Source organism: Ursus maritimus, unplaced genomic scaffold, assembly GCF_017311325.1.
Source record: "Ursus maritimus isolate PB19 unplaced genomic scaffold, ASM1731132v1 scaffold_14, whole genome shotgun sequence".
In the NCBI taxonomy this organism is placed as follows: domain Eukaryota; kingdom Metazoa; phylum Chordata; class Mammalia; order Carnivora; family Ursidae; genus Ursus; species Ursus maritimus.
Genome location: NW_024423786.1, coordinates 51,839,998 through 51,855,196, shown reverse-complemented (window position 1 = coordinate 51,855,196; position 15,199 = coordinate 51,839,998). Strand labels below are relative to the sequence as shown.

Below are 15,199 nucleotides of genomic sequence, written 5' to 3'. Positions count from 1 at the left end.
GGGGGGGGGGGGGGGGGGGGGGGGACTCAGGCAGAACGTCACCACAGTCACTCCCAATTCAAGGGCTGTGGCAGTTTCCTGGGATGAGTTGGCAAGTCCTCCAGGCCTCACAGGATGGCTTCGTGTTCTTCTCAGACTGCTCTCACCACCCCCTCCTTTTCTCAGCCCGGAGCCCTGCCTCCTCCCCATCCCCATCCCCAAGTCTCTGTCTGCAGGCTCCTGTGATCCTGGGCAGCTCCAGACCCAATCCGGGACTAACTTTCTGTGTTCCCAACCTTTACTCCCTGCTGAGCCCTCCTTTAGAATACGCGTCCTCCCACTGCCCCAGGCAGGTCCTCTGACCTAGCTTCCGGCAGCAGCCTGGCAGGCACCGTGCCTGCCTGCATTATCTCCCTCGACAGGAAGCCATTTGGAGAGAGACTGCCCTCTATGAGCCTTTGGACCTGCCAGATCCTCCCACCCCATCTCCCATCACTCTGATTCATGTGGGTGACTCTTGGGACCTATACCATGGCTGGGCTTCCCAGGCTTCCCTGAGCATCAGAACCATGTTGGGTGCCTGTGTAATAAAGGTTCCAAGGGTTGGAGCTTGGGCCTCCCAAGTCACACTTTGGGGCGGCCTGCGAGCCTGTATTCCCGCCTGCTAGGGAAGTCTTACAGTCTGGCCATTGGCAATGCATGTTCAGTTTGGAGGGTGGTGTTCGTGTCTGCTGTTGAACTGGTCGTGATATGGATTGCGCAGTGGTTTAATCATCCTCAAACCCACGGAAACACTCCTCAGCAGACTTCCTGGGCCTGAGTGCACATAGGCTCTGTTGTGTGCTCCCTGAGGACAGGAGCGCAGCCCACTTATCCCTGTGGCTAGCTCAGACTCCAGAGGTGCCTTCCCCCGTGGGGGCTGCTGAAGGAAACCATGTTATTACGGCCTTTCCACATGTCAGGTGACTTTGGTTCCTCTCCGCCAGCTCCAGGTTGTTTATTCTCAGCCCAAAGCTCCCAGTCTGTTAGGAATTATCTCCTGCATTTAGAAAATGTTTGCAGATGCCAGGAGAGCAGACAGTTATTCAGATGCAGAAAATTCATCGTTATACAACAAGTGCATTCTAGGGGCATGTCCTCTGCTTGGTCCTGGGTTCCATGGCCCACGGCTGCCCTCAGATAGCCCTCTTGTTAACACGGTTGTTAATTCCAAGACCACTACCTGACTGTACCTGGGATGGCCACCTCCCAACTTAGGGAGCACCAGAGAGGTTCCCTCAAGAAAGTCAGAGTTGAGATCTGGGGGACGAGGAGTTAGGGGTAGGGAGGGCCAGGGTGGGGACATGGGGTCCTGGGCAGAGGTATCTGCAAGGGCCAAAGTGTGCTGCTTGTGGTGGGACAGAAGGCAAGGGTAGCCGCACTGGGGGAGACTCAGTGGCCAAGACGTTGTGGGAATTGCAGGTTATCCCCACGGTGGAAGCCCCACTTCTCACCATGAAGGCAGACCTTTCCAAAGGCTTGTCTGTCCCCCAGCCTCTGAGTTCCCACACCCCACGGCCCACCCAGATGTGCCCTTGACCTCACCAGCGTTCACTCTATCCTCTTCGGTTCTAATGTCATTTCTTGATCTGAGTAGGGAGAGAGGAGTCGCCCCGCCCCTGTGCCTTGTTGTAACAGCAGCGCGCGCAACCCCAGTGAGGGGGTGTGTGTGGCGGTGACAGGCTGAGTGGCGCAGGTGCCAGTCCTGTGTTATTCACCGGGCCAGCACCTGCCGAGGGCTTGTAATGGGCCAGGTCCTTCCACACCTTGTCTCCGTCATCCCCTCCACAGATGATCCCCAATTTAGGCTTAAAGAAGCTGATGTTTCGAGTAGTGACAGGTCTCGCAAGGTCACAGAGGTAGAGAGGGGCAAAGCCAGGGTTTGAACCAGGTGCTGTGGCTCTGGGCATTTAACACCACTGCCAGGCTGCTTCCCCGGCCCAGCGTGGGAGCTAAACACCGGGAGCCGGGACAGTATCACTTTGATTAGCCGTGAGCAGAGCCCGGGAGACGGCGGTGCAGGTAGGCAGGCACTATTAGTAATAACAGCAACTGCTTTTGTCCACTCATTCAGCGATCGCTCACTGCCTGCTGGCTGTCTACCTGCATCTGTTCTAGGTGCTGGTGATACCACAGCGAACACAAAACGTTTGCCCTCCTCGAGTGTTCTACACAGTTAAATAAGTAGGATATATGGTATGCCAGGTCAAGATGAATGCAGTGGAGAAACTTAACCGGGGGGGAAGGGGGCTGGGCGCTGCTTGTGGGTGGAGGGGCTCCATGGCCAACCAGGTGGTCAGGGAAGTGGAGTAGTTTCTCAGGGTTGCCACAACAAAGCACCACAAGTGGTGTTTGTGTGGTTGGAGGGTGTCAAACAGCCGGAATTTGTTCTCATGATTCTGGAGGCTGTAAGTCCAAGATCAAGGTGTGGGCAGGTTGGTTCCTTCCGAGGCTGTGAGGGAGAATCTGTCGGGCTCTCCCCTGGTTTAGGGGTCGCTGGCCATCTCTGGCGCTCGTGGGCTCATGGAATCCTCACCCGGAGGTCTGTCTTTATCTTCACGTGGCGTTCTCCCTGTGTGCGTCTCCCCTTTTTTCTGAGTACACAGTTATTGGATTTGAGGCCCATCCTGCACCAGTGTGACCTCATCTTCATGAATGACATCTGTGACAGTGCTCTTTCACATTCTGCAGTGCTGAGGGTTAGGACTGCAACATAGGAATACGTTGGGGGACGCAGTTCAGCCCTTCATAGGAAGGTTTCTGGAGAACGTGACAGAGAGAGACCTGCTTGGGGCGAAGGAGCTGGTGATGCTGAGAGCTTGGGAGACAGGTTCTGGACCTCGTGGCATGGAGCCTGCTGGGTGCCAGGTGCTCTGGTGCAGTCTCCTTGGATGCTGACCTGACTCTGAACTTGACGGTAGTTGAAGAGAAGGAAAGTCGCAGTGGTTGTCATGGGCCTTGGAGAACCTGTTGTTGGAAGGAGTCAAAGCGCGTTTGGCCGTAAAAGGCATCTTCTCCGTGGGACTTCATCGGGGAACAATCATAGTCTGTACCGGCCTCCGTGGTGCTTCACCAGCACCAAGGTCTTGGTCTGGGGATGCTCTTTCCCACCGTGTCCTTCTTTAAAAGCTGAGGGCAGACCCCAAATGCAGCCCTATCCAGACAAATCCACGAAGGGCCAGACGGGGCGGTTCTGGGAGGCACTCCCTGTGGACCCGGCACAGAACCTGTGTCAAGTCCGGCCTCTGGCAAGACTGGTTGACGCGCATCCGGAGAGTTCAAGCCCAGATGTGTGGGAGAGCGTTGACACCATTGTTTGGAAGTCAAAGAGTGTGACCAAGCCCCAGTGGACTGGCCAGCCACCGCCTCAGTGGAGAAGGATGCTGGGGGAGTCCCTGCATGCCAGGGTGGCCTCTGTCTCAGTGGACAATGCCACGTCTGCCCCAGGCCTTGGATGCATCACTGAGTGACCACAGCGTTCCTGTGCTATAGGCCTAACCAAGGTGCCTTGGGCCTGGACACAGCACAGGGAAGCTTCCAGGAATGTGTGGCTTGTGCAGCGCGACTTGCTTGGAGGCCACCAGCCCCTGACAGTACCTGGTGCCCTGGGGGCATCCTTCCAGTCAGGGCCACTTCTGTTCCACTCTAATCTGACATCCACCCTCCATGATCCTTGGCGTCTCTGGGGGGAAGCTGGGCTCTGACCACACACACAATTTCTCTTTCCTTCTCCATCGCCCGCTGGACTGCTTTCTGCTCTGCTGGCAAAGGTTGTGTCTGTCGTCCCTCTTAGGGCGTGACTTGGGTTCGGAGTCAGCAAGCACATGAATGAAGGGATGCGTGTGTGCTTGGCATGAGGAACCACACTTGTGCCCCTCCTGGCAGGCCTGAGCATTCTGGTGAGAACACACTTGTTGTTTGTGGCCTCGTGCTGCCCAGTGACACCTGAGAGATTGTGTCTGCTCCTGGGTTATGGCTTCAGGTTCCTTGTCTTCTCAGCTTTGTGACCCTCAGCATATTATTTGGCATAGGTCCGAGTCCCCCAACCTTCCGGAGCCCCCTTCCCTGTCTCCTCCTCTTTTCCCAGCCTCCTAACTCCATCCTGACTCTGTTGGGTGTGATCGAGTCCCTTCCCTTCAGGCCTCCCCTTTGCAGACGGAGGGGCCCTGTCCCAGCTGCTCCTTCCCAGCAGGGGTGGGCCTCAGTCCCATCCCTCCTTCTGGCCAGCCACAGCCATGGCCCTGACCTGGGAAAGCACGAAGGCCCGTCTTGCTGTCAGCCCTGGAAGCCTCCCCGCTCAAGTGCACACACATACTATTTTATCTAAGCCGCTGCAGAAGCTCCTTGCAGGCTTTCTTCAGTTGTACAAAAAAAAGGCCCAAAAAGCATGGAGTCATTTAATATCAAACATTCAAGTGTTGGACTGCAGGCTCCCCCAGCAGCTCTGGGTCCCCTGTGGGCTCCGGTAGCAAGTTTGCCTGTGGGTAGGTGGGTGTCGTCCTCCTGGCAGTGCCCAGCTCCTGAGCCACTGCCCTTTGGGCTCCTCACAGGCAGCACTGGGTCCTGTCCGCAGCCTGCTCACTGTCAGAGGGGGCTGAGGCCACGGAAGGAGAAGGGACAGCTGGGGTGGAGTTGTGGCCCTGTCTGCCGCCAGCCGTAGGCCCTCAGTCTCCTGGCTTTGAGAACTTGGAATGTGTCTGCTTCACCGTGGGGTGTAAAGTCCAAGCGCGAGAATGCTAGGGGGTGTCAGGCTCGATGCTCGGCCCAGGTGAGCTGCTCACCAGGTGAGCAGAGTGATGGCATGGTTTCTCACCAGAAGGGTGGCTTTCGTGCCTGAAAAGGTAACCCCCTCCCCCAGTGCTTTGGCCACACACCTGCCCTAACCCCAGAAAGCGGTTTTGTTTTTAAGGTGTCGTATGCTCGCCCGAGCTCAGAGGTCATCAAAGACGCCAACCTGTACATCAGTGGGCTGCCGCGGACCATGACCCAGAAGGACGTGGAGGACATGTTCTCTCGGTTCGGGCGAATCATCAACTCCCGGGTCCTTGTGGATCAGACCACAGGTACAGTGGGTGGCCCGGGTGTGGGCTGAGGTTTTCCTCTAGGCGGGGCCAGAGTTTGCAGGAAGACAGACCTCTGCTTGGATTTCAGTGGCAGAGTAGTTATTCCATCAGGGAGGATAGAATCCGAATGAGAAGACCTTGGCTTTTGTTTTACGAGGCCGGGGAGGTAAAAATGGTGGTAAAGTTGCCCCTGTGTTAGGCCAGCGTGTTATGGTGAAAACACCGAGAGATCCTGGGCACCTTCCCTCAAGCACCCAGATGTCCTGGCGTGGCTTGTGAATGGGTGGGGAAGGCCGCTGGGTGGGGAAGGCGGCCGGTCCACCATTCACTACTGCTCTTCTGGCAGGCACGTGGTGTGCCGTGTGGGACAGTCTTCACTCATGATCCAGAGTCCCCACTTGTCACTGGCCCGAAGCCACAGGGTGGCTGTTTCTGAGGAGCCGGTCTCCAGTCTCCATGATTTGGATGCCCTCCCGCCTCGGGTAGCACATTCAAAGCTCAAAGAGCTCAGGGCATTAAATTCCCCTCCCTGATGATCCTGGCCCCTTCACCAGCCCCTCTTAGGTCATCTCAGCCCAGGAGCTTAGCAGTTTGGGCTCTGGGCTTTGCAGCAGGCAGTCAGGCACAGCTGAGCTGAGGGCGCACCCGCCCCTCGGAGCAGCTCCGTGTAGGAGGCTGGTGCCAGTGCTGAGCGTGCGGCCTAGAGACTGGGTTCAGGACGTCCACTGCCCAGCCCTGTGCATGGCTCTGTGTGGGGAGCAGTGAGCTTGGGCTGCGCCTGCTTTAGGTCTCTCAGTTCTGTTCCCACCACGAATGGGAACCTGCTGACACACTGGGAAGTGTTGCTCATGGAGCTCAACGAAGCCATTGGAATTCTCCGCGGTTGATTTTCATGTTCTTCCAGCACAGTCTGCTCACCACCCCCTTGGCTGTGGTATTAAAGCAAACTCTGGGTAGTTTGGTTACAGGAAGTCATAACTCTGAGGTGACCTCCCTTCCAAGAGACCAGAGCGCCCAGGAGGTTGCAGAGCAGATCCCAGAGAGCGGGCAGGCTGGGCCTTCTTGGCCTGTGACAGGCGGGCGTGGAGGTCCACACACATTTTCCTGTGTCCCCCTGAGCTGTGTGCTTTGGGCTAGGTGGCCTTGCCACCTGCCCTCCCTTCCCCCACCCCCTGTGGAAGCTCGGCTCCGCATGTGCTGGCCCTGCTGCCTAGGCTGCAGAGCTGGGCTGAGGCCTGGCCTGGAGAGGCGTGGACAGCTCGAGTCCCCCGGGCCCAGGGGCGGGGGTGGGGTGGGGAGGAGGGCCTTCTGGAGCGCGGTCCACAGCTGCAGCTCGCTGACATTTCACAGGAGCTCTGGGTAGCCCCATGCGTGGTGCATAGCCCTGCTCTGACGCCAGGCTATGCTGGAGGGACAACAACCACACCATGGCCTCTGTGCTGCACCTTTGCCCTGGAGTGGGGATGGGATGGGGTGGGATAAGGATCCCATTTACTCGGTATCAACCCTCCTGATCTGCACCAGGACAGTTTCCTGTGGTCCCTAAAGCTCCCTTTACTTACCTTCAAGTGCCAGTTGAGAGAGACAATCCAGTTGGCTGGTCAGTGCGCATGATTATCCCCATCCCCACCTGTGTGGGCTGCCTGGGGACCTGGGTGGCGTGGCCATGCTGGCCCACATTCTGCTTCCGTGGCCCTCCTTTTCCTCATGCCACATGTCCTGCTTTGCGTGTGCTCATCTCCGTCCAGCCCAGCATGACCAGAGTAGAGCTGGCTCTCTCCAAGAACACCCCTGCCCCAGCCACCCAGCTTTCCCCAGGGGCTCCCGCCACCCTGAGAGAGGTCACGTCTACAAACGTTCCCCTCAACCCTTTGTGGGGCATTTTGTCTCCTTTCCCTCTATAACGCTGCTGTCTCTTAGAGTGGGGGGGTGGCACCTCAGGATTGGAGGGCTCCAGGCTCGGCCGTGAATTCAGTGTGGCACCCATGGGAGCGTCACTCTCTTTCAGGCATCCCACCAGCCTCGCCGCTTCAGAGGAGGGGACTGTCTCCAGAATCCTTGTGAAGGGTGGAGGGAAGGCAGCCGTGAGGGGGTCCCAGGTGCCCCCTGTGCACAGCCCTGCCCTAGTCTAGGGAGTTGAATTGGAGAGTTAGAAAGGTGAGCCCCCAGTACTATAGGCCCCCCTCCTTTGCTTCAGAGGGGGCCACCCAGGAGGGCTTTTCTGCCGGGACCCATGGAGCACCGAGGGGCGAGGGCAGAGAACAGCGTGGTTGGCAGGTTTGCGTGTCCAGTTGGCCTCCCTGTCATGTGCCTTGTAGCGTGGAAGGCAGGGGCGGCTCTCAAGAAAGCCTAACCTTCTTCGTTGACAGAACTTAATTTTTAAATTTTCTTTGCCTTCTTACCAAGTTTAATTGTGAACTTTATAGTTTACTTAGCTGGAAATCGTGCCATTCATTGATCTCCGCTCTTGATTCTGAAAACACTAGAGGAAAAAACCACCACGGGCCCCTTCAAAGGGTGTACATTCATCAGATCGTTCAGTGAACGTGTTTTCCCTTAAGCTAACTTTGTCTTTCTTGGGTTCTCTTCATTTCACTTGGGCAGTTTCTATTTGAGAGTCATTTTACAAAACTGAACAGGGAAACCACACCTGCATACACACTCACTCTCTGCTTGATGGCAAGGTCCTTATCCGTAGAACAGAGCTGGCTCCCTGAAGGCGGCTTTCTGCAGGGGCCAGCCAGCTACAGCTGTCGGTTATGTTTGCCTAAAGTTGAATATCCGTCCAGGTGTCCGTCTGTCAAAGCTGTCGTTCGTGCTGTTAAGAGTAAATAAAAACAGTGTATGTTGAGTGTGTAGTTTTAGGTGTTCCTTCTGAACTGAAATTGGAAAATGAGCGCAGACTCTAGAATTTTCTTGGTACACGTGTGAATTGCTGGGTCTGTTCTCACTAATCCGGTGTCTCTGGCTATGTAAGTTTTAAATTTATATTTCAACAATCATGGAGCCAAGGTGGAGGCAGCCTTGAGGCCACTAGGAGCAGCTGCATGGTCTCCCAGGGTGCTGTGTTGGGGGGACACCAGGAGGGGGAGTTTCCTGGTTGGGAAAGCTGAGGTATGTGCTTTCAGACTCACCGTGGAGTGTCCACGGTATGTTACAGTTGTAAACAAAGAATCCTTGGCCCAAGGGTCCCTGGCTGCTGTCTGGTTGCTCAAATGGGGCCCAAGTGGTGCATCCGAGTCAGGGCCAGGCATGGGATTCTAAGCCCAGAGTGGGCATCTGTGCCCCACAGTGACACTTGTCACTTTAGCATCCCACCTGGCATGCCTGAGTCTCTCTGTGCCCCTCTGTGGCCTTTGGATCAGCTGGGGAGACCCACACCCTGTGCCCGTCATGGGGCAGTTGGTGGGGCTCTGTGGGAAGGGCTAAGGAAAGGTGCGGGAAGTGAGCTGCCTGGGGAACATCTGGTGTGCTCACATAGCTGGTGGCCCAAGACCTGGGCTGTCCTGCTTTAATAATTGTCATTCGCTGAGTGCTGAAGGCCTTTGTCTGGAAAAGAAAATGCGACTTCAGACAGGCTGTGACTGGCAGTCGAGACGAGAGTGTCTGGAATAGGGCTGTCTACCACGTCCCCCCCCCACCACCACCACCCCAGGACACATCCGTGACTCCTGCTATGATGTCACACTCAGACTGGCCCTTGGCTGCCCTCTCTCCATTGCACTTTGACCTTCACACTTGACCCCCTTTTTCTTCTCCCCAGAGAAGGAGCCGGTCCTCTTCCACGGCTCCACATTCCCTCACCCCAGCCCCACCCCGTTTGTCAGGTTCTGCAAGGGACAGTTCTCATTCCTCCCAGGCCTAGAATGTAGACGGATTGGGGTGGAGCATGGCTGAGCCCTCTTCTGCCCTGTTTGCTAGGTCTCACACTCACGCCAGACCATCCGCCACGTTCAGTAGTTGGGCCTTGGATCTCAGGCAGTCTGGTCCCGATCCACATTCTTGCTCTGTCAAGAGAGATTGGGTTACAGCAGGGACGGACCCAAGGCTTGACTTCAGGTGGCTCAGTCTAGGTAGCAAGAGACAGTGCCTTCCCGAGGCAGCTGGAGGCCGTGACGGGGCCCTGGGCCTTCCCACGCAGGAACAGGATGGGTGTGGAGTGGGCCCGAGGCAGGGACCTTAGAATGGAACATCTAAAAGGGGAATGAGGTGAGGGCAGGAGGAAAGGGCTGAGGGGTGAGGCTTGTTTACTAGGACTCCGTGTCCTTTGGGGATGACGGAGAAGGCTGAGCAGCCAGGGACTCTGTCAGGCCAGCTGGGAAGGCGACAGCCTGCAAAGGCCTGGCCGACCTGCAGGACCCACCATCGCTCCTTGTTTGCAGTGGCTGCTCCCGGGACCTGCCGGCCAGGCAGGCGGTGGGGCTCCGGAGCTCAGGGAGAGTCCCTCAGTCCCGACCTTGTCGACCGCACACCTGCCTGCCCACTGCTTGGCATGGCCGCACCCCTGCGCTGCCACAGGCACCTGGCGCCGAAGGAGTCATGGAGGGTGGCGTCTCTTCTGACAGGGCTTGTTTTAAGAGAGAGGTTTGAGTGTCTGTCTGGGAGTTCTGTCAGCAGGATGTCGTTCGGCCCTGAGACTGTAGCTGCTGCTTCAACTCAGAAGTCTGAAACCTTAATCTTTTATCGGTCAATGTTCTTTTAAATTCATTCATCCATTTCCCTATATAGGTTTAATTTTTGTTTACCTCACGAAGGTAGTGTCCGATTTGAAGCACAGCAGACTGACTGACTTGACTTTTGCTTTTCAGTTTTAAAAATCGTTGCCTTTTCCCCCCTAACTCCGTTTCTGTTGGTTTGTTAAAAAGGTTTGTCCAGAGGGGTTGCGTTTATCCGGTTTGACAAACGTTCGGAGGCAGAAGAGGCAATTACCAGTTTCAATGGTCATAAACCCCCAGGTTCCTCCGAGCCCATTACAGTGAAGTTTGCAGCCAACCCCAACCAGAACAAAAATGTGGCGCTGCTCTCCCAGCTGTACCACTCGCCTGCCAGACGGTTCGGAGGCCCCGTTCACCACCAGGCGCAGAGATTCAGGTGGGTCGGGAGGCGGCACTCTCACCAACCCAGCTCTGCCCCCCGAGGCCGACTGGGCCCGTGAGGCTGGTCGGAGTCATTGCACGTCCCCATGCCCCCACCTCCATCAGAAGGTATCCGTGTGGAAGGATGGTTGGTTTCCATCCGAGTCTCGTCACAAGTGGAACCAGAAAGGTGGTTCCATCTGCAGCCAGCCCCGGGGAGGGGAGAGTGCACAGCGCTCCAGGGGACGGTGTCTGGTGAGCCGAGCGGGGCTGTGAGTGTAAGAGCGGGAAGATGCAGCCTCAGGCTGTCCCACCACCCGCCCACCCCGGTGTGCAGGTAGCCCTGGCTCATCCACCTCCCCGTGGGTTCGTTTGGATCTCTAAATAATCACATGCTCCTGGTTAAAAGCCCCGTCCTGGAGGTGAACGGTTTTCCGACATTCCTTCATCTTTCCCGATCGAAAGTGACTCCATTTGCCAGGGTCTAGTAGAACAGGCAATGAGAGTCAGCGGCTTGGGCTCCCAAGTCGGGTGTGTCTTGCCTCATAAGTAGCGGCAGTCCTGATGGACGGGCCCCTTGGTTTTGTTTTTGTTGAAGCCTAAAGCAGTGGCATGAGGGTTTATCTCAGGTAGGTTAGGGACCTTTTTCTTTGCGACTTCGCAGGTTTCCCATCCTCGTTTTAAACAGTGAGGTTGGGTAAAACCCTGCTGGGCTGCGCAGAGGCCATTTGGGAAGGTATTATTTTCAGCACCTAGTAATGCAGAGTTTTCAACTCAGCTCAGGTTCCAAAGCTGGCCTTCCCTCGTTGGCTTTTCTAGTTTAAGGACAAAGGCAGGGGAAGTGTCTTGGGGCGGAAGTGAGTTCAGTCCATTTGTGAAGGTCAGCGAACACAGTCTGTGTCGCTGCTCGTCAGGTGGGACGCATGGACGGTGGCAGGCAGCGGCTTCCTGGTAATCAGCCAGCCGGGGAAGGGTGCAGAAGGGGCTTTGGGCACAGGAACAAGGACAGCGAAGAAAGGGACCAGAACAGCCAAAACTGCTGGCCAGGCAGGAAAGGGGTCTCGACAACCAGAGAGGTTCACAGCGAGAAGAGCCAGAGGGCAGCAAGGGTGGCCGGGGAGGTGGGAGGGAAGACCCGCCACCAGAAGGCAGACTCAGTAAGTAAGAGGAAGAGAATCCCAGTGGAGGAGGGAGTTCGCAGTCACTTCTCACAGCAGGAAAAGCCCCCAAGTAAAGGAAGATTCAGGTCTCCTTTGTATCATCAGAGAGAAGAATTGGAAGGTGGGTTTTGTGGTGGTCAGGATGAAAGAAACCAGCTCCAATGAGCAGGAGAAAAACCAATTAATGCTGATTAATAGGAATGCGAATCCGTGAAATAAGGCCTCAGGTTACTTTTACAACAGGTACATGAAGATTCAGGTTAACTATCATAACTCGGGCCCATGTTTGAATTCCCACAAAACTGAGGGGGGAAACGAGGTCCATTAAAAGTCAGAACGTCTTTCCAGTTTTCGTTGAAAACCAGCTTGGCTTACTATCACACAGATAACAAGGGTGCCTTTTCCCACCCCTGCTTCAGTGACATTGTGGTCACTGTTCCAGACAGAGTTAAGTCCATTAACAAGCCGCCTGAGTCATTTAACCAACTCAGGCATCCTGGTGTGGGATGTTTACAAGTACTTTCGCAGATTCGGACCCACGGCCAGTCACGTATCTTGATTCTTCCAAACCCGCATTGAAAAGAATCTCTGGATAAGCAGGCTGCACCTGGGGAGCCGTCACTCTTGTCTCATGTCTGTCAAAAGAATGAATCTGTTGAATGGCCCTTGAAGGCACCTGCTCACACCTGGGTCAGCGCCACAGCTCAAAGCCCAATTTTATTTTAGAGCAGGTCATACTTCTTGCGCAGCGTGGCCCCACAGGTGCTGTATCACACTCGGATATTCTTAAACCGACCCGAAGTCCATTTTTCTGAAACCTTTAGAGGACCATGTGGCTTCAGCAACAATTATATCATCTCCCTTAACCCTGTTGCCATGGCCACACGCTTGTAGAAGGCTTATTGGCTTATTTTTTTATGCAACTGAAAGCATTGCTTTGGAAAGGGTCCTGCATTTTTGGTACAGCTTGGTGGCCTTGCAGTTCACCACCATCGCTTGGGCCTCTGGCCCTTCTGGGATGCTGTGAGCCAGCAGTGGAAAGTTGCCTGGAGCTGTGGGAAGGAATTGCCTGTGCCCTGCATTGGCCCTTCACAGGGGTGTGCTCACCTGGGACCCCGCTGACAGGGGCAGTCAAGATGAGGGCAGGGTACAAAATTTGGGTGGGGGGAGAAAACCCCCCCCCCCCCACTGGCCAAACACGTACGTACGTACATACGGAGACATAGGGTCTGAAGAGTGAGTTTCCTCTAGGGAAATCTGAGGGTATAACAACACCTAGGAGGATGTGGAGAAGCTTCCATCGTTTAAATGTGGGAAGCCTGGGAATGACTAAATAGGACCCCCCACCCCCCAGCAATGGAAGGGCTAAAGGGAGCAGCTGGTCACCAACAGGCCATCACTCTGAGGGAAGTTGGTTGAGGCTCTGACCCTTTGCAGGCGACAAGTGTCTCTCCTCAGGGTCAGCTCTCTGCAAAGCAGGGAGCACTCCCCCCCCCCATATTGAATTCCCGTTTGTGACTGATGGGGGTGTGCCAGCCTTGCCCGAGCCGTGCCCCCACCCCTGCGTCGGCGCACCAGCCCGCATGACCTTGACCTGCATGCTGTGCTCTCTGTTTGCTAGGTTCTCCCCTATGGGTGTAGATCACATGAGTGGGCTTTCTGGTGTCAATGTCCCGGGCAACGCGTCTTCGGGCTGGTGCATCTTCATCTACAACCTCGGGCAGGACGCCGATGAGGGGATCCTCTGGCAGATGTTTGGCCCCTTTGGGGCAGTCACCAATGTGAAAGTGATTCGCGACTTCAACACCAACAAGTGCAAAGGCTTTGGCTTTGTGACCATGACAAACTATGAAGAAGCCGCCATGGCCATAGCAAGTCTGAACGGCTACCGCCTGGGGGACAAAATCTTACAGGTTTCCTTCAAAACCAACAAGTCCCACAAATAACTCGCTCATGCTTTTTTTTTTTGTACGGAATAGATAATTAAGAGTGAAGAAGTTGAAACTTTTTTGTTAGTGTACAACTCATTTTGCGCCAATTTTCACAAGTGTTTGTCTTAGTCTAAATGAGAAGTGAAAAGGTTTTTATACTCTGGGATGCAACCGACATGTTCAAATGTTTGAAATCCCACAATGTTAGACCAATTTAAGTTTCTTAAGTTATTTCCTTTAAAATATATATTAAACAGAAATCTAAGTAGACTGCATTGACTAACCAGTCCCTCGGGACGGTGGTGAACCTGAAGCATGCTTTAACTTCTAAGACTGTCTAACACTCGTTTCATTCGGTGTCTCCACAAACTGGATAAAAAAAAAAAAAAAAAAAAAAAAAAAAGACATGACCTTTTAGTTTTAGTTTTCAAACTAAAGATGTTAGACAGATGCTGAGTGTGCGTTTTCTCAACCGCTTCAACATTTTAAGCGATTTCTGCTTTGGTTGACAGGAAATTGCTTTCCCCAGCAGGTGCCATTGCCACCTCCTGCTCACTCAGCCCCGGGGCTCTGCAGCGGGCCCGGCAGTGGCAGCGGGCCATCCGACGGGGGGCTGCCACCGGGGAGGGGGGCCGTACGCCGGGCTGCGCTGGGCCCTCCAGAGAAGGACACGCACAGGTTTCATAAGCCCAGGCGCCAATGGGAACGGACCAAAGAGTTTCAGGGAAACTCCAGTATATTCCAGAGTCAGACCTAACTCCAGGCGCGCCTGAAGACGTGCTGCTCCTCTGACATCCCGAATTTCTGTGCACACATTGCATGCACGGTGCCCCGCACACCGGGCACTGGTGTTCCCAATCATTTCTCCACTTTCCAAGAGCAGTTCACACAGCTCGAATGCCTAAGATCTCTCTATATTTTAAGAACACAGAAACATTTGAGCATTGTATTTCTCGCATCCCTTCTCGTGAGCGCTAGACTTGTTTCTATTTTAGTCGGATTTTGTTTTGAAACTTTGCTTTCGTATGAACACTCAGCAGAAAAGTACTTACTTCTTGCCAGTTATCTATTAACAAAAAAAAAAAACAAAAAACAAAAAAAAAAACCTTTGATTTGTAGTTTTAAAGATTAACCCTCCCAAGTTCTCTTCATAACTGCCTTGACATTTTGGGTTGTTCTGTTCTGTTAATTTTCTTTTGCTTTTTTGTGTTTTTTGTTTGTTTTTACTTTTGCATTTAAGACCATTAAATTTGATTTTGTTTTGCTCGAATTTTGTTTTGTTTTTTATTTTACCTTTTCTTTCTTTTTGGCTAGGTAAGGTCCAGACGGCCAGCATTCAGGGAGGATTTATAAAAGATCTTAAGAAACAAAGACTTGCCTCGAGACAAAGCATTTACAGGTCTGTGACGTAGGAGTGTGCAGTCACAGATGGCGTTTTTAAAACGGGGGAGCCAGTAGGGAGAGTCTGAGAGAGAGAGAGCCTGAGAAGTGGCAGGGCCAGACCTCCGGCAACTCCTCAGGAGTGTGATCTGACTTTTATAAATATCTAGTGTTTAGAGAGAATCAAAAACAGGAGAACTTAGTACCAGCAGTTTTTAGCCTTGACATTAAGACTAAAACACATAACAATAGGCAGTTTTAGTTGATCGATATCATGGAATTGTGGTATTATTTATCTATTTATCTACCTACCTACCTATTTATTTATTTATTTAAGTGGAAAAAAAAAAAAATTGGGCACAGCCTTCTCCAGAGCAGTTCGGTGTTCTGAGAAGCCCCCCAGACCATTTGCGGCTGCCTGTCCCAGCCCCGTTGCCCTCAGACCTCGTTGAGGGGCTGCCAGCTGCTTGCGTTATCCTCCCCAACTTGAGATGTTGTCATGCTGTTTTCCCACAGAAGGGGCCAAGTTCATACCTTGAGGCCTTCTCATGAGTTGGCCACATGCCATGGAG

The 15,199-nt window shown here is 54.0% G+C and overlaps 1 protein-coding gene across 1 annotated transcript in view; it reads left to right on the top strand.

Annotated features, from left to right (window-relative positions):
* ELAVL1 (ELAV like RNA binding protein 1) overlaps positions 1 to 14,514 on the top strand; it is a 37,796-nt gene extending 23,282 nt beyond the window's left edge. Inside the window, exons 4-6 of the mRNA XM_040629426.1 lie at positions 4,928 to 5,081; positions 9,947 to 10,172; positions 12,938 to 14,514. Coding sequence (XP_040485360.1) covers positions 4,928 to 5,081; positions 9,947 to 10,172; positions 12,938 to 13,262 — 705 coding nt within the window. The 3' untranslated portion in view covers positions 13,263 to 14,514. The remainder of the gene's footprint in view (positions 1 to 4,927; positions 5,082 to 9,946; positions 10,173 to 12,937) is intronic.
* Positions 14,515 to 15,199: the final 685 nt, after the last annotated feature.